Here is a 19,087-nt window from a genome sequence, read left to right as displayed (position 1 = left end):
GGGGAGCTGTAGGCGGGGCGCCGGGTGCAGAGGGGGCACTGGGTTCTGGGGGCACCTGCAGGCCGAGCAGCCTCCCAAGCCCTGTGCTGTTCTCACCTGGCACCTTGGGGTACTGGGGGCTAGGTTCCTGGGCAGGATGCAGCCTTGGCTTCCCCAAAGCCATGAAGTGTATACACCTGCACCCCCCCCCCCCATGAGACCAGTGGTCTGTGTTGTGGGGGCGGGGCCCTTGGGGGCCTTGGAGCTGCCCTTAGGTGAGGGAGTGCTAGTCAGGTGCGGTTCTTTAGATTTCAGTGAAATACAGTTAGGAGTTTAGTTCCTCGCGGGCGTAGCCATATTCAAGGTCTCCCCGAGCGCGGGGTACTGTGTGCTTAGTGGCAACCGTATGGGACAGGGCGGCTGTTCCATCATCACAGAAAGGGCCGTTGGACAGTAGTGCCTTGAGGGCCGGCCGGGCCCTGGAGGCCACATTGTTCAGGGGGTAAGTGCTGGGACGCTTCCAGGGATCTGGCCTGCACCCATCCCACCTTGCAGGGGCCTGTCCAGAGGCCTGGGCCCATGGGACAGGGCTGCCCACCAGTGGGGATGCCTAGTGAGCAAGCATCAGGTGGATCTTGAAGTCATGGAACGAGAGGGGCCCCCAAGATGTTGCCGTTACCCTCGTGTAAGAATTCAGGTCTTTGGGGAGAAGGGGCTCTGGGCCGCGGAGAGCATCCGGGAAGCTCACCCGGCTGCGCTCTGCAGGTCATGGTGTGGGGCAGAAGCGGCTGTGGGGTGAGGCATCATCCCGAGTGGTGTTGAATCCTCCTGGACAGTGTCCCGGTCCGTAACCCATGCGGTGGGGCCCACCTTCCTGGACGGGGTGGGAAGGGTGGTTGGCTCCGAGGACCACGTGCACTGAAGCATTGTTTTAATTCTCCCAGGGGTCCTCTCAGCTGGGGTAATGCAGCCTCCCCGGGGGGGGCGGGCAGTGGGCCCAAACTCTCCAGGAACCCCAGGGTTCATGTAGGCACCTGGAGAAGGTCAGTCCTATGTCTAAGACTCAAGAGACGAGACTGGTCCTCGCTCAGGTCAGGGGGCCCGCCCAGGTGGCAGGGTCCCAGGGTGCCAAGGGCAGAGGGCTTTAGATTGTACTGCCCGGTTCAGGAGCTTCTCTGAGCGCCTCCCCCGAGGCGTGGTTGGGCTGGAAGAACAGGACTGCACATGCCCACACTCGCCCGCCCTAGTCCCCTGACGCAGGCCGACCAGCCACCGTGCCCTCTTGTCTTCCTGGTACCTGGACTTCGGGGGCAGGGGCTGCATCTCCTTCCCTGCTCTGCGGGAGGGCCCTGGGCATCTCCCTCAGGCCGGTTCTGCACGCAGGGGGGTGGAATGGGGCAGCCCCGCTGGCCGCCCGCTCTTACCACCTCTCTTCTCAGGCTGGGGTGCCTACTACCCCACATTTACGTAGGGAGCCAACACGAGCCAGTGTTCGAGCAAGCAGATCTGTTCTGTAGGACTAAAGCCAGCCCACCAGGGCGCCTCGAGAACTGAGGCCCACAGGTGCAGGGCTCTGGTTGTCCTCACCCCACCCCGTCTTGCCCCTCAGAGCCTGAGCCTGCTCCCTGCAGGCCGCCAGTGTCACCCCAGCCTTCCCGAAGGTGCCGCCAGGGGATGGAGGCTGGGGCAGCTGCAATGCACTTCGCCCCTCGCCCCGCCCCGCCCCAGGGGAGGAAGGTGGGAGGGGGCTGTCGGGCTGCGGCTTCTCCCACAGGAGTTTTCACACTCCAGCCTTCTGGTGATCAAACCCCAGCTGGCGTGGGTGGGCTGAGGCAGCCGCCACTGCCCACGCTGGGCCCTCCCCTAACGCTCATGGGCTGGCACCACCGTTTGACTGTGCTGTGCCAGAGACCGGAGCAGCTCCCTGGCCTCACCTGCTGCGGGGGGGGGGGGGGGGCAGGCAGAGGTCCTCAGAGAACCGGGCGTCCCGTGAGAGCCACGGTGGGTGGTTCTCAAACAGAGCCGGTGGGATAAAACACTGATGTGACCTCCGGGTGTCTCTGAACCTGGCCCAGCTGTCGCCCGTGCACCTGTTACCCAGAGCCAGGTCGGCCCGTGGGGGTGTCCCATCACAGCTGCTGTGGCGTGCTGCGCAAACGCGTGGACCCAGGGCCTGAAAATGGCTCAGCTCCAAGCCACCGCAGCCTCGCCTGCCGAGTGCAGACAGAGGCACAGCTTCCACACGGGAAGGGGGTGATGGCAAGGTGACTGAGCCCGAGGGGGGTGGAGAGAGCAGACGGCCCTGCACAAGCATGAAGGTTGGCTTGGCTGCAGCGAGCTGCAGGCGGGTCAGCCAGGGGCACGTGGGCCCGGGAGCTGCGGTCTGGTGACGCTGCGGGGGGCTGGGTGCCCACCTACAAGGTGTGGTACATGCTTGCAGCCAGGGGCAGCGGAGGGTGTCATGCCTGTCACAGAACCCAGGTGCAGGTGTAACGGGTGGGCAAGGGGCCCTTTCACAACCATCCTGGTGCCTCACTCACAAAGTGTGAGCTTCCCATCCCTACAACTTGGGCTCCACTGAATCAGAGTTTTGTTTTGTTTCAAAGGTTTTATTTATTTATTCATGAGAAGCATAGAGAGAGGCAGAGATCCAGGCAGAGGGAGAAGCAGGCCCCATGCAGGGAGCCCGAAGCGGGACTTGATCCCAGGCCCTGGGGTCACGCCCTGGGATGAGGGTGGATGCTCAACCGCTGAGCCACCCAGGGGCCACTGGATCAGAGGTTCGGTTCCCAAGTAAGATGCTTCTACCGGGGACACGCGTGTTCCCCTGGACGGCAGGCTGAGACACCCTGACCATGTTGGGCCCCTCGGGCCGCTAAGGCAACAGGCAAGTCGGGGCTGCTGTGCTGGGTGCAGTGAGTGATCCTGACTTTCAAGGAGCCCCGGGGCGTGGCTGCCGATCAGTGGGGCTGAGAGGAGGTGGAGGAGCTGGAGGCCACAGGGCTGCTCAGGGCCCTTCAGGAGGTGGCTCAGGTCACCTCACCAGGAAAGGCCAGGCTCAGCGAGGTGCTGGCTGGAAAGAACGGGAAATATTAAGCACTAATTATGATATTTTATTAATTGCCCTGTTATGTATAGAGTAGTACCTATTAACCAGGGGCTGTACTACCTGTAATTCACAGTATAACCCAGTTTCTCTTTTTTCCCCTTCTGCTACCTTGTTTAAGGGGTGTTGATGCTGATGAATCTAGTACAGTCTCTAGGCCGTAGGATGCAGGGGAGGGGTGTCTGGACCAGGAGAGGAATCAACACGCTCAGACATACAGGGGCCGGTGCATCTCTGACATGACCGGGGCTGCAGGATGCTAAGCCAGGGTGGGTGCTGTTGTTGAGACTGGGAGGGCAGCAAGGCACAGGCGTGGAGAGCCCCAAGGGCACCCATGCCAGGCTGGCATGAGGCAGCCTCACATCCTGGCCTGTGTGTTGCAGTAGTTACAAGTCTGGGTCCCAGGCCCGACTCTAGAAGGGACCACTGTGAGGTTTGGGGAAAGCCCGATGGCTGGAGCAGGAGGCAGGCAGCCAGGATGGGGTGGGGTGGGTCTCCAGGACATCCCCATCTCCTGGCTCCCTGGCCTTGCTCTCCGGATTGAATACTTTCCTGCCTAAAAGTCCTCAAGTGGTTTTGATTTTCCTGACCAAGGCCTGTCTGGTAAACCTGACCAGGGAAGGGATGCTTCCAGTGCCCTCGGGGGACACACTCCTGCAGTCCGTCCATGGAGACAGAAATACTCGAGCTGCATGTCCGGAAGAAGCAGAAAATGAAACTGTGCAACAGTAAAGAAGCAGAAAACCCCCTCCAGTCAGCGCTGCAACTACCTCCAGCTCCATGCGCCCTGCTCGGGTGGGGTCCTCCGTGAGGGGTGAAGGTCTAGGGCTCACTCTGGGGCTCATCTCCGGTTCGGGAGCCCTGTCCCGAGGGCTCCCCGGTCGGCGACGGCTGGGGCAGGGACTGCAGGGTCGCCTCGTACTGCTGCAGCTGAGACCAGAAACCCGGGTTGGGCTCGGCCACCGGACGGGCGCTCTTCACCGCCTGCGTACAGAGGCGGAGGCTGAACGCGGCGCCGCAGGGTGCTCCCTCCGCTCCGCTAACGGCAGCCCACCCGGGAGGCCTGGCCCTCACCCCCACCCTGACCCCGATCCCGCTCTGGAGGCCAGGCCCACCTGGGAGAACCTAACACCCGGAGGCGCCTCCACCCGGGGACCCACCCCTCCTGAGGAGCCCGTACCCCAGCCCTGGGAGGCCAGGCCTACCTGCAGATCCTGACACCTGGAGGCTCCTCCCACCCGGGGACCCGGCCCACCTGGGGAGCCCGTCCCCTGCCCCGCCCCCGGAGGCCAGGCCCACCTGCAGATCCCAACACCCGGAGGCCCCCCACCCGGGCACCCGGCGCACCTGGGGAGCCCGTCCCCTGCCCTGCCCTGGGAGGCCAGGCCCACCTGCAGATCCCAACACCCGGAGGCTCCCCCACCCGGGGACCCGGCCCTCCTGGGGAGCCCGTCCCCCTCCCCCTCCGGGAGGCCAGGCCCACCTGCAGCCCCTGACACTCGGAGGCCCCCCACCAGGGCACCCGGCGCACCTGGGGAGCCCGTCCCCTGCCCTGCCCTGGGAGGCCAGGCCCACCTGCAGATCCCAACACCCAGAGGCTCCCCCACCCGGGGACCCGGCGCACCTGCGGAGCCCCTCCCCGCTCCCCCCAGGTCAGGCCCGCCTGCAGCCCCCGACACACGGAGGCCCCCCGCCCGGGCACCCGGTGCACCTGGGGAGCCTGTCCCCCGACCCTGGAGGCCAGGCCCACCTGCAGCCCCTGACACCCGGAGGCCCCCCACCCCGGCACCCGGCGCACCTGCAGAGCCCCTCCCCACCCCCCCCAGGTCAGGCCCACCTGCAGATCCTGACACCCGGAGGCCTCCCACCCAGCACCCGGCGCACCTGCGGAGCCCCTCCCCGCCCCCCCCAGGTCAGGCCCACCTGCAGCCCCCGACGCCCGGAGGCCCCCCGCCCGGGCACCCGGCGCACCTGGGGAGCCTGTCCCCCCACCCCGGAGGCCAGGCCCACCTGCAGCCCCCGACACCCGGAGGCCCCCCGCCCGGGCACCGGCGCACCTGGAAGGCCCGCGCCAGGCTGAGGCCGCGGTGCCGCATGAGGTAGGCGGTGCAGACGGCGGCCGAGCGGCTGCGGCCGTTCTTGCAGTAGACCAGGCAGGCGCCGCCCGCGCGCACCGCGGCCTCCATGGCGGCGCAGGTGGGCTCCAGGTGCGCCAGCAGGTCCTCGGCCGGGTCGTCGAGCACGGGCACGCGCAGCTCGGCCACACCGGGCGCGGCCGGGCCGGGCTGCTGGCGCGAGACGTTGACGCACAGGGTGACCCCCGCGCGCGCCAGCAGGGCCGGGGAGGCGGCGGCGCGCGCGCTCCCCAGGAAGAGGGACGGGGCGACGCGCGCGAACGGCGGCGGCGCGGGCGAGGCGGCCCCGGGGAGGTCGCGGCCGGCGGGTCCCGGGCGCATGCTGGGCGGCCGGCCGGGCACCGGGTCCTAAGGGCCGAGGGGCCCTCCGATTGGCCGGGGCGGGCGGCGGCCCGGGGCACGCGGAGGTCGCGGAGCTGCCCGGGCGCGCGGGGGGGGCGGGGGGTGCTGCCGGCTGCGGTGCGCGGCCCTGCGCCTGCGTCTGCGCCTGCGCCCGAGGGCGGGAGGGGGCGCGCGGGGTGCCCCGCGGCACCTGCTTCCTAATACGCTGCCCCACAGTCCCCCCCCTTTTACTGCAAGACACGGTTCATATGAAATAAAGCCATTGGCTGTTGCGTTTTCATCATTTCCTCATAGGCCAGTATTTTTGTTATTCTTCTTAAGTTCTGGTTCATCACTGTAACTTACAAAAACTCACATCCTTTAGGGGTTCCCCGGGTGGCTCAGGTCATGGTCTGGGGTCCTGGGGTCAAGCCCCGAGTTGGAATCCGTGCTCAGCAGGGAGTCTGTTTCTCCCTCCCCTCCTCGCTGGTGCTTTCTTTCTCTCGAAGATAAAATCTTAAAAAACAACAACAACAACAACCCACAAAACACCATTATTATTTAATGTGCATATAGGTGCCACGTATGACTTTAGGAGGTTTTTCTGACGACCGGCGTCATTCAAGGATGTCTTTCCGGGATGCGTTTCGGTGAAAAGTAGCTATCTTGCAGTCCCCTCTACAATGATGCTGCAGTTTCAGTTTTCTTCTAATAATATTCTAATAAAACTTTTTTTTTTCTGATTCATCTATAACAAAGCATTACAAACTGGCTTAACACGACAGGGCTTTATTTTTCCCTGTGTGTTTGGGGTCTCCAAATCTCCCTCTTCTTATAAAGACACTAATCATTTAGTTTAAGGCACATCCTAATCCATGACCTCTTGATTATTTGCAAAGACTTTATTTCCATATAAGGTCATTCACAGGTACCAGGGATTAGGATTTAATGTTTTTGGAGGATGCCATTCAACCTACCACAGATGGTATGGTTTACTAAGTTTGTAGGACATTTTGAAGTTGACCATTTTACTTTCTCTTTTCATAGGAAAGGAATTCTATTTCTTTTTTTTTAAAGATTTATTTATTTATGATAGACATAAAGAGAGAGAGAGGCAGAGACACAGGAGGAGGGAGAAGCAGGCCTTATGCCGGGAGCCTGATGCAGGACTCGATCCCGGGACCCCAGGATCGCGCCCTGGGCCAAAGGTAGGCACCAAACCACTGAGCCACCCAGGGATCCCCGATTTTTAAAGATTTTATTTATTTGTTTTAGAGACAGAAGGGAGGGGCAGAGAGAGAAGGAGAAGCCGATGGTGCGCAGAGCCCCATGTAGGGCTGGATCCCATGATCCTGAGACCTTGACCTGAGCCTGAGCCCAAATCAAGACCCAGACCCTTCACCGGTTGAGCCACCCAGGCCCCCCTCAAAGGAATTTTAAAGACAATTTAGTATGTACTTCAGTTCCTAAGCTGCAGGGCAGAGAGATGGGACCTGAGCGGGAAGGTAAGAGGTCGAGAGAGAGGGGGGATCCAGGAACCAAGGTGGGAGTGAAGGGAGACGAGAGGTGAGCTGGGAGGTAGAGGGCTGGAGGGAGCACCCCAGAGCCCTAGCCACTGGGGAGGGGCCTGGGCCTGGTTGAGGGGCAGCCCGGGTTGAGAGGCCCGGGCCCTGCGCCTGCACAGAGCCCCCCTCTGCGTTGCAGAACCCGCCAGGCCCCCGCGCGTCCTCGTCCCCTCCCGGCCCCCGCGCTCCTGCTGGAGAGCTCCTGCGCATCCTGCGAAACCCCATCCTCAGGACTCCTCCGCCCAGGCTTCCGTAGCGACGCCTGGGTCCACACGGCCTCTGGGTCGCCTCCAGGAGCTCCCGTCCCGTGCCTCCCACGAACTGGAACGGACCCCGCACACCCCGGCTTTGGAGACCCGGCCGGGCTCGGGGATCTCGGTGGACACTTTGGCCCGCTGCGCCTCGGCGGCCCGGGGGCGGGGCCGGGCAGTGGGCGGGGCGAGGGTGGGCGGGGCGTGGCGGGGCCTTGTGGGCGGGGCGCCGGGAGTGGGCGGGCCGAGCAGTGGGCGGGGCGCGGGTGTGGGCGTGTCGGGGGGGCCTTGTGGGCGGGGCGCGGGTGTGGGCGTGTCGGGGCGGGGCCTTGTGGGCGGGGCGCCGGGAGTGGGCGGGGCCGGCGTGGGCGGGGCGTGAGCGGGGATTGGCGGAGGCCGAGAGCCGCAGCGGTCACGTGGGCGTGGGCCGGTCTCCAGGGAAACCCGACGCTCTGGGCCCCCGAGCTGCGCGGGGCTGCTCCGCGCTGGCTGCCGCCCGGGCCGACCGGGAGCGCTGGCTGCGAGCTCTCCGAGCGTCGGGGCGGCCCCGCGGCGGGGGTGCGGTGGGGACCCCGGCGGGAGCGCGGGGAGCCGGGCGGGGGCGTGCCCCGGTGGAGGGTCCTGACGCCCCCCCGGGCCGGGGCCAGGCAGGAAGTTTGGGGGCCGGCGGCTCGAGGTGGCGGCGGGGGGGCCGCGTGCACCCTGGCGCTGGCTTCAGAGCCCGGGGGCGGAGGGGGCGCCTGCAGCCTGGGGCCCTCCCCGCCGTCAGCAGGCCCGAGAGGCCCTGGGAGGGTGGCTCCAGCCCTACGGGGGGACCGGGACGCCCTCGGGGCGCTGGCGGAGGAGCTTCCAGCAGGAGGGGGCCGTGGGCAGGGTTGGGGGCGTGGGTTTCGGTTCTCTGGGGCGAAGGGGGCTGTGGTTCCCCCCCCCCCCGTGCCCGCCCGGAGCTCCCAGGGCGAATGTGGGTCCCTGGCTTTGCTTCCAGGTTCAAAGACGACAAGCATGGAAAATGGTAATTCTTCAGGCTTTTATTACGAAATCCCAAATGTGGGCATCTCCCAAAACCAGCCGGTGGCGAGCAGCTGCACCCCTGCTGCCAGCGAGGACTTGATCCTGGAGAGCTCCAGGACGATGGAGATGTTCTTCAGCAAGAGGTGCGGGCTGGGGGTGGGGGGCTCCCGCAGGGGCTCCCAGGCCCACCCTGGGACCACTCCGCTGCCATCCTGCATTGGGTCCTGGGTTTAAAAACCGCTCAGAGTTATTTTGTGCCTCGAAAACTCGTGTCTGGAGAGAGAGGAGGACTTCCCCTGAGGAACTTACAGCACCGGGGACTGGAGCCCCCCCAATCCTGCACACTCCCTTCAGCCACCCCAAGCTGCCTTTCTGGGTGGGGAACATTTGCTTTATACCGTGGGCTTCCCCGAGCTCCTTCACCCCGCGATGTTAATTGTCGGCAAGAACTGACACATGAGGCCTCCTCTGGGCCCGGGCTGCCCTCAGCGCCTTTTCTGGGCCTCTTGTGAACTCCACCCCATAACGCTATTGTCTGTGTCCCTGTTAGGGACTGAATTGTGTCCCCCCTGGTCTCTCCCACCCCCAGGATTCATGTGAAAGCCCTAACCCGCAACGTCATGGTGACTTGAGTTCTTTTGTCAGTGGAAGCTCAGCGTGGGCTTCAGCCCCAGCCACCCTGGCCTCTGTGCTGGTGGCAGTAGGTCTGGGGGCCCCTCTGAGCTCCGGCGCATTCCAGGTGGAGGACTGGGCTGGGGACCCCCACCTGCAGCTGCTCCTGGCCGGCTGCCCCCTGCCATCCCCCCACGCTGCGGCCCGAGCCCCTGGTTGGGAGGCTGCCCTGCTGTCCTCAGGCGAGCACAGCACTCCCGTGGCTCAGTCATCCTCCACGCACCCCCCGCTACACCCGGCCCTGGAGATGGGGCTTTTGGGGAGTACTTAGGTATAGATGAGGTTGTGGGGCCCCACAGTAAGATTAGTGCCCATATAAGAAGAGGAAGAAGCTAAAGCTTTCTCTGTCCACCACATGAAGACGCAGCGAGAAGGTGCCATCTGTGAACCGGGAAGGCGGCCGTCAGCAGGAACAGAGTCCGCAGGCCCCCTCATCTCAGGCTCGTCCAGGCTGGGAGAAATAAATGTGTGCAGTGTGTGGGGGCTCTGTCTGTAATAGTCTGAGAGCACCGACATAGTCCCCCCTTTCTAAAAAAAATTTTTTTTTAGGATTTTATTCAGTTATTCATGAGACACACACACACAGAGAGGCAGAGACACAGGCAGAGGGAGAAGCAGGCTCCATGCAGGGAGCCCGATGTGGGACTCGATCCCAGGACCTGGGGTCATGCCCTGAGCCAGAGGCAGGTGCTCAACTGCTGAGCCACCCAGGCGCCCCTAATCCCCCTTTACAGATGAGGAGAGCCACTGGGTCACAAGAAGATAAGGAACCTGTCTGGTGGCAGAACCAGGTGGCCAGGCCCTTGCTCACCTGGCCAGCTGGCCATTCCCACCCTGCCGTGGGCCTTTCAGCTGATTGGTTGTGTTCATGATTTTCTTGCTTGATCTTAGCATCATTTCCATTTATTTTTTAAAGGAAAGTCTCCATTTGTTCCTTTTTTTTTTTTTTTTTTTTTAAGATTAAGCAGGTAAGATCTTTGCCACGCAGCCAAGTGGGAAAATAGGCGGTGTACGAGTTTGTTGGGGCTGCGACAGGATAGCACAGGCTGAGTGGCCCGAGATGGACGTGTGTCGTCTGTCGGTCTGGAGGCTGCAAGTCGGGGGTGGTTTCTTGTGCGGGTGTGAGGGAGAATCTGCTCCAGGCCGCCCTCCCTGGCTTGTAAGGGGCCGTCTTCCCTCCCTGTGTCTGCGCGTCGCCTTCTCTTTGCGTGTTTCTCCGTGTCCAAGCTTCCCCTTGGCAGAAGGACAGCAGTCCCCTCAGAGCAGGCCCACCCTAATGACCTCCCCATAACTGGGTCTCCCGTGTGAAGATCTGTGTCCAAGTGCAGCCTCTCCGTGCGGCGCTGGTATTCAGGCTCCCGTACGGGGCCCTGTGTGTGTGTGTGTGTGTGTGCGCGCAGAGGTGGGGCGTGGGGACACAATCAGCCCGTAACCACAGGTGAGCCAAGAAAAAAAACGAACCTAATCGGAGCCCCCGGGTTTTTTATCCTCGTGTCTGCTTTTCCTGGCGTCTTTCTACAGACACATAACAGGGCAAATGGAGGTTCCTGTGTTCACAGATTTTGTGTCCCTCCTCCTCTGGGCGGTGCTTCGTGAGGCCTCGGTGGCTCAGGGCTGGCACCAGAGGGCTGGCTGGTGGAGGGGGCTCAAGGTCTGGGGTTTCCGTGCGTTGAGCGGCCAGCTGGGCCATCCGCCTACACTGACACCGGTCGGTAGACCATAGACGCCCCCGAGACGCAGCGGGACCAAGAGCGCTGAGGCCTCGAGAGGGGGCAGAGGGAGGGGTCGAGCGATGGGGAGTCAGAGTAGGTCCCCTCTTAGGTCAGGGTTTGTACGTTTAGATGGTGTGAGCAGCAGAGAAGCACACGGACCTTGGCGCACGTCCCCTGCCCCTCGCCGTGCACCCCCTGCAGCCTTCCGCCCACCCGCCCGCTCGGTGCGGCTCCGGGCCCAAGCTCCCTCCCCTTCTTTAGACCCGTCGCTGGTCCACGCGTGTCTGCCCCGTGTCCGCCTCCTGCCCAGCTGTGGGCCGGGCACTCTGGGCGCGTGGGGGACACAAAGCTCACCAGTCAACAGCTGGAGCGGGGCAGCCCTCCGCTTCCGGGCATTAGAGCTGGTGCTGCCTCCCGGGCACCGGCTGCCTCTCAGCCACGTCAGACAGACACGGGCTTGCCCGCCTCCTGTGCGACCTTGGGCCATCGCTGCACCCTTGTGCCTCAGTTTCTCTCTGCAGAATGGGGGTAGCAACACCCTCCAGCTCAGGGGCTTGCTGGGAGGAGGAACTGAGATGGCGTGTGGTTCCCTGCGCCGTCACCCCTCGGGCCTGTGCCGATGTTGGCCTTCTGTCTCCCGCTCTTCGCCCCTCTAGGGACGTCCCAGATTCCCCAGAGGAGGAGGAGGAGGAGTCCCAGGGTCCCCCCAGGGAGCAAGACCTGAAGGAGGCCTACATCCAGCTGGTGCAGGGCATGCAGGAGTGGCCGGACGGCTGTGTGTACCGAGGGGACTTCGGGCTGGACACAAAGCTGGGGCACGGAGAATTCTCTTGGCCCACGGGCGAGGTCAGTGGCTTCCAGGGCTCCCTCCCTCCTGTCTGGGCTCAGCCAGCGACGCTGGCTCTCTTCCTCCCGCTCCTCCTCCTCCTCTTTTAAGTGAGGGGGGATCGGTGCAGGGGCAGAGGGAGAGGGGGAGAGGGAATCTTAAGCAGACGCCGAGCCCGACTGGGGGCCGCACCTCGCGACCCCGAGATCCTGAGCCGAGCTGGGCGTCGGATGCATAACGGACGGAGCCCCCCAGGCGCCCCGGTCTCCCCCTTCTAAGAGGGCCCTGCGGCGGACTTGCAGGCCGCGGCAGGAGGGTGCTGGGCCAGGGCTTCCCGACCTGGGAAACGTCCGCGGAGAAGCATCCTCAGACTTCCAGGGCCCTGGCCGCGGTTGGCCGGGTGTCCAGGGGGAGGCCTGGGAGCTGTGACCGAAGATACACCCTCGTCCGGGTGACTGTTTTGAAATCTCGAATGACTGTGTCCAAGTTGTATTTCTGTGGGTGAGCGGGCCCTGGAGCCTCAGGGTAAACAGAAGGAAGGGATCTTTTTAGCAATCAAATGACAGCGGTTCTGGAGGCTGCGCAGGGGGCCGGTCCAGGACCCCGGGGGGACGCCGGGAGACGGGCTCTGCAAGCTGCTGCCTGCGGGGCTCCGGGCGGGTGGAGCAGCGGGGCCTGGGGCAGGACCGTGCCAGGCGCCCCGGGCTCCGGCTGCCTCCCCTTCCAGCCGGAGGTTTTCAGAGCGGCTCCTCCTCGCGTGAGGCGGGGCGAGGTCCCCTTAGGGGGCTTTCGCTCAGTAGCTGCAGGGGCAGTGGGCTGGGGGGCCCCGGCTCGGGCCCGTCCCCCGCCTGGAACGCACCCCGAGCTCAAGGAGCCCCCAGACCTCCCACGGCCGGGACGGGGCCAGGATGGCTGGGGCCGAGGCCGGGGCCGAGCTTCCGTCAGCAGGTGCACGTCGCCGTGGCGTTGACGGTCAAGCCCCAATCCCTGCGGGGTGTCTGCGGCTTTAGTCCTCCGCTACTTTCTCTCTCTTACCCAACACTGTGGTGTCCCGGGCCCGCTCAGCCCCTGTTCACGGCCTTGGGGTTCGGGTGTGCTGACCTGTCCGGCGGAGCCCCGGGAGGCCACGGCCAGCCTGGTCCCTGCCTGGCGGGGACCTCCAGGTCCACCGAGCAGGTGCTCGTCCAGCAGGACCTGGAGTGGCCGGGGGACCGGAGGGCGTGCCGCTGCGAGCAGTGGCCTTAAAGGCGTTAACTGTGTTCAGAGGACTGGACCGAGCACGTCAGCTCTGGGGGTCAGATGGGGCTCCCGGGCTGGGCGGAGGGCCAGGGAGAGATGCGGCAAGCAAGGGCCAAGTCCCCGTGGTGCTGCCTTATCCTGGGGACTGGACGGAAGGGTTAAATGTCCCCGCTGCAGTCCTACACAATCTGCAAGTTCAGATTTTTTTTTAAGAGGTGGGTGGACTCTGGTGTGCCCCGCAAACCACGCAGATTAGGTGGGTGTTGGCGGAAGGCGCAGAGTGTCCTGGGGCTGCACGGGCTCTTCAGAACCGGAACTGAGTCCGCACTCATCCCAGGTGGGACCCAGAAGGGCCTTTGCTGGCTCTTGTACCTGGAGAGTCCATCAGCAGGGGCCATGGGGCCCCAGGTGTGGCCAGGTCCAGGGGCTCCAGTGACCCTGCCGGGCACCTCCTCCCCATCTCCACGTGGGGGGTCGTGACTGACCCTCCACCATCTGGTGAGCCCACAGGAGCCGCATCACACCCGCCTGGAGGAGAGGAAAGGCCGTGGCATGCCCGGTCTGGCTTGGGCATGGGTCCTGTGGCCAAACCCAGGTCAGGGCCGGGGCCGGGGGTCGGGAGCCCTCGGGTTGGCCAGGCTTGGTCCCCTGTGGCTGGGCGCTGTGGTCAGTCCACCACCGACCCTGTGGGGAGTCCTGTCCGCTGCCAGAGGGCAGGGGGGTCGCCAAGCAGGCAGCGGCTGCCATCCCGGTCGTCCTGGGTGGCGTGTAGGCATTGCCCGGCCAGCCTGCTCCTGCCGTGGAAGGAGGCGTGAGCGGTGCCCGAGGCCAGCGCGGTGGTTGGGAAGGGCTCGGCGTGGGCAGCACACTCTTTCTCCGACGTGAGGCCCCAGTAGAGGGGCCAGGCTCAGACGGATGCGCCCCTCACATCCGTGGGCTTGGGAAAGGGCCCGCGGGCCCACATCCGTGGCTCAGTGTAGACGAGTTTTAAATCAAAGCCACGCCGGTGTTCCCAGCCAGGGCCATGGCCTGCTCCTGGGGCCCCACGGGGGGGCCCGAGCTGATGCTCCCCCCACCGCCCTGGCCAGCTTGCCCCCTGTGAGCCCGGGCAGGATGGGGGCTGAGCCTGGGCCAGAGTTCTGAGTGGGGTCGGCCCCCACCCAAACCTGAGCTGGGGGGGCGGGCGGGACGGATCTGGCCCCCGGGGGGCTGACCGCCTGGCACCTGCTCCTTGGGATGCACGTGACCATCTCTACAAACTCGGAGGGGGCCTGCGGCCAGGTACCCCGTGCTGCCCTCACTGCCTGCCTGGCGTGCTGCCCCCCCCCAGGGGAGGGGGTTCCCGGAGCCGCCTCCCCAGCACCGCCTGGCACCGGCTCTCTCTGCAGTCTTACCGGGGGCAGTTTTACCGGGACCACCGCCACGGGCTGGGCACGTACCTGTGGCCCGACGGCTCCAGTTTCACGGGCATGTTCTACCTGAGCTCCCGAGAAGGCTACGGCACCATGTACCTGAAGACGAGGCTCTTCCAGGTGAGGTGCGGGGCGCCCGCGTGTGGGTGTGCAGGGCTGGGCCGGGCGGACCCTGGGGTTCAGGCCACGGGAAAGACCCCATTTTCCCGAGCAGGGCCGGGGGTCAGCGCGCTGCGTGTCTTCAGGGCCAGCTGTAAACGCACAGAGATGTCGAGGTTTCAGTCCGTGGATCGCCCCACATGTATCACCTTGAAACCTGCCTTTTTCCCCCGGAGCTGGCACGCCCTTGTCCCTCGTCCGTCATCTCAGGCCACCCTGCAGCAGGGTTTCCTCTGGGGCAGGACACGGTTTTTGGAGACTCAGACATGCTCGCGGACGTCGGCAATCTGTCCCTTTTGCTGCGAAGCGGGATTCCATCGTGCGGACGGGATACGGTTTTTACCGGTTCCCCGAAGGCTGCACATTTGAGTTCTTTCAAGTTTCTGGTTCCTACGACCGAAGCTGCCCAGAGCGTTTGAGCGCTGGTCTTCGTGTGCCCGCGTGTCTGTCTTCTCCTTTGGATGAACACCTGGGCGCGGGGCTGCGGGCCATGGGGCGGGCATACGGTCAGTCTCACACGACGCCTCCGAGTGGCCTTCCCAGTGGCCCTGCCGTCCGCCGGGTCGGCCCGTCACATGGGAAGGTTCTCGCCGCTCCGTGTCTCCGTCAACATTTGCTGCTTTCATTCTAGTCACTCTGAGGCGGACCAATTTTTCTTTCCTAGTTCTTGCTTAAAAAAAAAATTATTTATTTGTTTATGAGTCAGAGAGAGAGAGAGGCAGAGACCCAGGCAGAGGGAGAAGCAGGCTCCATGCAGGGAGCCCGACGCGGGACTCGATCCCGGGACCCCGGGGTCACGCCCTGGGCCGAAGGCAGACGCTCAACCACTGAGCCCCCCGGGCGCCCCAGTTCTTGCCTGTTTATATCCCAGCTACAAAATCGTAGGTTAACCCGAGGCTACTGGGATTTTCGTCTTCGTTCTGTCCTCCGCGTTAGGGTTTTAGCTCTGACATCGGGGTCCGTGGCGGATTTCGCGTTAGCTTCGGGATTCCACGGGAAGCGAGGCCAGGCCTTCCCCCTCCGCCGCCCCCGCCGAGGCTGCCCAGGTGTTGCGTGCCCTTGGCTGAGGAGGCTCTTGCTTCTCCACGGCCGGGCTGCGCATCTCTGTCAGGAGCCACATCCGGAGACACATGTCCGGGGGTCTTTCTTCCTGCGGCGTCGGGATTGGTCCGTGGGGGCAGGGTCTGTCCCGATAGTGGTCTCGCCTCCGTTCCCGTGACCTTGGAGAAGATCGAGGACCGTTATTTCGTTAGAGGGCGCGAGACAGCGACTTTCTAAATCTACGACTCCTCCTTCATGTATTAACTTTCATCTACATCGTCCAACCGTCTGGTTACCTGGAGGGAGTTTTACGGGAAAGGCAGCGTGACCCTTGACGCTGCGCCAGTTGTCAGCCAGTGAGGTGACTGCCACTCACGTTCCTCGGGGCTCATCAGGGGGGCCTAGTGGGGTTCTTAAGGATCTTGATAAACTCATGGATTCTTCATATATTTGGCTTATCTCAGCACATCATTAAGCTTCTCGATGCCCAGTTGTCACTCTTCGGTCGGGGGAGCCTCTGTGGCTCGGGTCTCGCAGTTGACGCCACTCCAGGAGGCTTTGGTGGTTTTCTTGCCTTTTGCCGTGAGGAGGAGACGCCGGCTCGTCCATATGCTTCCTGCCCTGGCCCCAGAACTGGCCGCTTACCCGGCAGGCCTGGTTCCGACAGTGGGACGTGGTGTTTAGACACCACAGTTTGGGTGCTTATTACTACTGTGTTGATCTGGTTTTCATTTTTAGGTATTTTTCAGTAGCAGATCTAGAAATTCTTTTTTTTCCCCCTAAATGAGGAAAGACACCACCAGTTCATACAGACGTCTCCAAATCCAGTTTAGGAGCGTGCAGGGTTTTTACTCAGCAGCCGTGATGCTGTATTTGCATATCTTTTCTCTTGGTCCTAAAAATCATTTCTAAATATTAACAAAATTTCTTGTTTTATCTCATAAAAGAGTTTCAGAATAATAATACACCACGAGCACCGCTGTGGCTCCTTCCATCCCGGGCTTGCCCCGCGAGAATGTTGAATCCAATCACGGGACACAAGTCCTCTCTGTGCGTGACCTTCTACCTGAGGCTAGAGCCGCGCTCCCTTGTTTTGCTTTCGTTTTTTGGGATTTGATGTTTTAAATCTTGCTTTGATTTTGTTTTATGATTGTGTAAGCAGCTGATGTTTTTCTGAAGGCAAATCTAGCAACCAGGGTCAGCCCAGAGTCCGGCGTCCCTCCTTCCTCTCCTGTCACAGGCGATGGTTTCTGGGGCTTTGTCCTCGGGCCTGCACGCAGCAGGGTGTGCTCTCCGCGCCCCTCCATCGGTCGCCTGACGTCCAGACGTCTTGTGTCCTCGTGGCCGCCTGGGAAGGACTGACCACACGGGCTTTTCTCCGGTCTCTGTTGTGCCATCGGGCGCGGGGGTGACGGCCTGGCTCAGTAGTCACTCTGTGCTGTTGTGGGTGATCTCTGGGACTCGTTCCTAGGAGGGCGTTGTCTGGTCACAAAGTGAGTGTGCAGCGAAGACGATTTCTTGAGCCTGTGGCCTGTTGCACCCTGTTGCACGGCCTCCTTTATTTAGCCACTGTTAGGGTTGTCGTCTGTTAACAGTGTTGTAATAGTGTAACCACGGTATTCCTGGTAAACTGTTGTGAACGTGCGTGTGAGCGTAGCTTTGGTGACGTTGGGATCATCTCATTAGGAGAGATTCCTAGCAGGGGAGCTCCTAGGTCAGCTCCGGGGGCACGAGCACCCTTGGGCTCCTCATTGATCTGCAGCAGCTGCTTTTCCGACTGCCTGCCTCCCTGCGCCCCCTTTTCCTGCTGTGTCCCCAGCTCTCTTCCGGGCCCCTCCGCCTTGTAGTGAACACGGACCCCCGAGCAAGCCACTCTCGCAGACTGCGGTGGCACTTGGTGCCCCCTTGCCACTCGGAGATCCTTCCGGAAGCACCTCTGCCGCCCCCACCCCACTCCTGCACCACGGGGCCATCCTCCCGCGTTTGACTCACCCTTTTCATTCCTTTGGCTGCTCCAGCCGAGCCGCCTGTGGGCGGGCCGGGGTCGGGGCCTTCCCCCCCGAGGCGCCCAGCCAGGGCCTGCCCTCGAGCACCCCGCCCGGCCCACAGACGAGGGCGCAGCTGCACACAGTGTCCGTGCGTGTCAGCCCCCGCACCTTTGTCCGGGCTGTCCCCGGCCCTCCCGGGGACCCCCAGGTGGCTTCGTCGCCAGCGCAGGCAGCAGGGGGTTCTCCTGGGAAGCGGGGCCTCTCTCGGAGCTCCCTGTGCACATGCTTCTTTCCAAGTTTCCTGGGGGTGGGGGGCAGATTCGCCTTTCAGTCAAGGCTCTCGCCCTTTCCTCTCCACGCGTCCTCCACCCAGCAGACGCCGGCCCGCCCGGTGGGAGCACCCGGGGAGGCCCAGACATCCCTGCACTCTGCCGGGCTCGCTGCAAGCCAGGATTAGCTCCCCCTCCATCCCCCGCTCCTCCTGCCTTCTCAGTCTGCACCTGCTGGGGTCTCTGTGACCCGGGGCCCGGGTCTGCGAGTGCTGCGAGGGGTCCCCTGAAATGAGCCCACACGTGGTATCCCCGACACGCTTCCACTGGAGACCCTGGGGCATTCCCCACTTTCCCAGGGAGGCCAGCCCGACCACCCCGGGCCTTAAGTCCTGTCTCCGCCACCGTGTTCCCTCTTGACACGTTTGCTTTTGAGCCCCGTCCCTGGTGCGTCCTGAGCCTCCGTAAATATTTGCTAAGTGAGCAAATACATTTCTTAGGGATGTTTTCTTTTCTTGATTTCGAGAACCCGCTGCAGAGCACAGGGCCCTGCTGAACCGTCCCCTCTGCCCCCTGAACTCTGTCTCGCAGGGACTGTACAAAGCAGACCAGCGGTTTGGGCCGGGCGTCGAGACCTACCCCGACGGCAGCCAGGACGTCGGGCTGTGGTTTCGGGAGCACCTCATTAAGCTGTGCACGGAGGTCCCCGGTGGCTTCTCCATACACAGCTACCCAGAGTACTCGGCCTTCCTCACGCGCTCTCCCGCTAGCATCAGTCTCTCCGACGAGGAGCGCGTAGAGCGGGAGCCGCACGAGGGAGAGGACCCCTTTTACTACGACTACAAGCGCTTCCTCCTGGATGATGACCTAACTCTGCCTCCAGAAATGTACATTTACTCCACCGACAACAGCCACCTGCCTGTGACCTGCTCTTTCCGCAAAGAACTAGATGCCCGGGTCTTCCTTAACGACATCCCCCCGTTTGTTGAGGACGGAGAACCCTGGTTCATAAAAAATGAGACCCCTTTGATGGTCAGAATCCAGAAGCAAGCTTACAAGTACAGGTAAGGGTCCCGTCTTTCTTCCCACCTCCGCGTCTGGGAGCCCTGCCCCCCCCCCACCCCAGCACACGGGCTGCGCTGCTTGGCCCCGGCGGCCTCGGCACCGGCGGAGTCACCTGCAGGGCTGTCGGTCAGGTTAATGTAAATGTGCTTCTCCCGTTCGACTGAGGTGAGGCAGCCGCGCGGGGCCGTGAGCTGGGCCGTGCTCCCCACGTTGTGAGGACGGGGGTGGGGCAGGCAGGTACCGGGCCATCGGCGCCTGGAAGGAGTGGTCAGGGGGTGGCTTGGTGCGCGTGGGGCCAGGGCAGTCCCTGGAAGAGCCTAGAGCCTTGGAAGGGGA

The 19,087-nt window shown here is 63.3% G+C and overlaps 2 protein-coding genes across 8 annotated transcripts in view; one reads left to right on the top strand and one right to left on the bottom strand.

The window, feature by feature from the left end:
- Positions 1-19,087, top strand: part of ANKMY1 (ankyrin repeat and MYND domain containing 1) — a 47,841-nt gene that overhangs the window by 1,920 nt on the left and 26,834 nt on the right. For 3 of the 5 annotated variants that reach the window (XM_049100863.1, XM_049100864.1, XM_049100865.1), the window contains exons 1-5: positions 7,780-7,915; positions 8,343-8,511; positions 11,409-11,598; positions 14,206-14,349; positions 18,278-18,750. In XM_049100863.1, coding sequence (XP_048956820.1) covers positions 8,360-8,511; positions 11,409-11,598; positions 14,206-14,349; positions 18,278-18,750 — 959 coding nt within the window. In that variant the 5' untranslated portion in view covers positions 7,780-7,915; positions 8,343-8,359. Of the gene's footprint in view, positions 1-7,779; positions 7,916-8,342; positions 8,512-11,408; positions 11,599-14,205; positions 14,350-18,277; positions 18,751-19,087 lie in introns of those variants that run through there. The other 2 variants (XM_049100866.1, XM_049100867.1) reach the window with 2 other exon arrangements.
- Positions 2,568-5,631, bottom strand: DUSP28 (dual specificity phosphatase 28). Of its 3 annotated transcripts, none has more exons than XR_007405741.1 (3): positions 5,143-5,631; positions 3,856-4,015; positions 2,568-3,052 (listed from the first exon to the last, which is right to left on the bottom strand). XR_007405741.1 is itself a non-coding variant. In XM_025463688.3 (2 exons), exons 1-2 carry the CDS (start codon positions 5,539-5,541, stop codon positions 3,908-3,910), a joined length of 561 nt encoding a protein of 186 aa, XP_025319473.1. In that variant the 5' UTR covers positions 5,542-5,612; the 3' UTR covers positions 2,568-3,907. The 3 variants fall into 3 exon arrangements, 1 of the variants encoding a protein (XP_025319473.1); XR_003142731.3 differs by having other exon boundaries at positions 3,856-4,069; positions 5,143-5,597; XM_025463688.3 differs by having other exon boundaries at positions 2,568-4,069; positions 5,143-5,612.

The sequence above is a fragment of the Canis lupus genome, chromosome 25 (genome assembly GCF_003254725.2).
Source record: "Canis lupus dingo isolate Sandy chromosome 25, ASM325472v2, whole genome shotgun sequence".
In the NCBI taxonomy this organism is placed as follows: Eukaryota; Metazoa; Chordata; class Mammalia; order Carnivora; family Canidae; genus Canis; species Canis lupus.
This window is presented reverse-complemented; position numbering and strand designations above follow the sequence as displayed.

Bases quoted from the DNA above. Each gene is read 5' to 3' on its own strand.
- DUSP28 (XM_025463688.3), bottom strand. From the start codon at position 5,541: ATGCGCCCGGGACCCGCCGGCCGCGACCTCCCCGGGGCCGCCTCGCCC. The intron at 4,070-5,142 runs GTGCGCCGGTGC...CTCTGTACGCAG, and splicing joins GCCTGGCGCGGGCCTTCCAG to GCGGTGAAGAGCGCCCGTCC.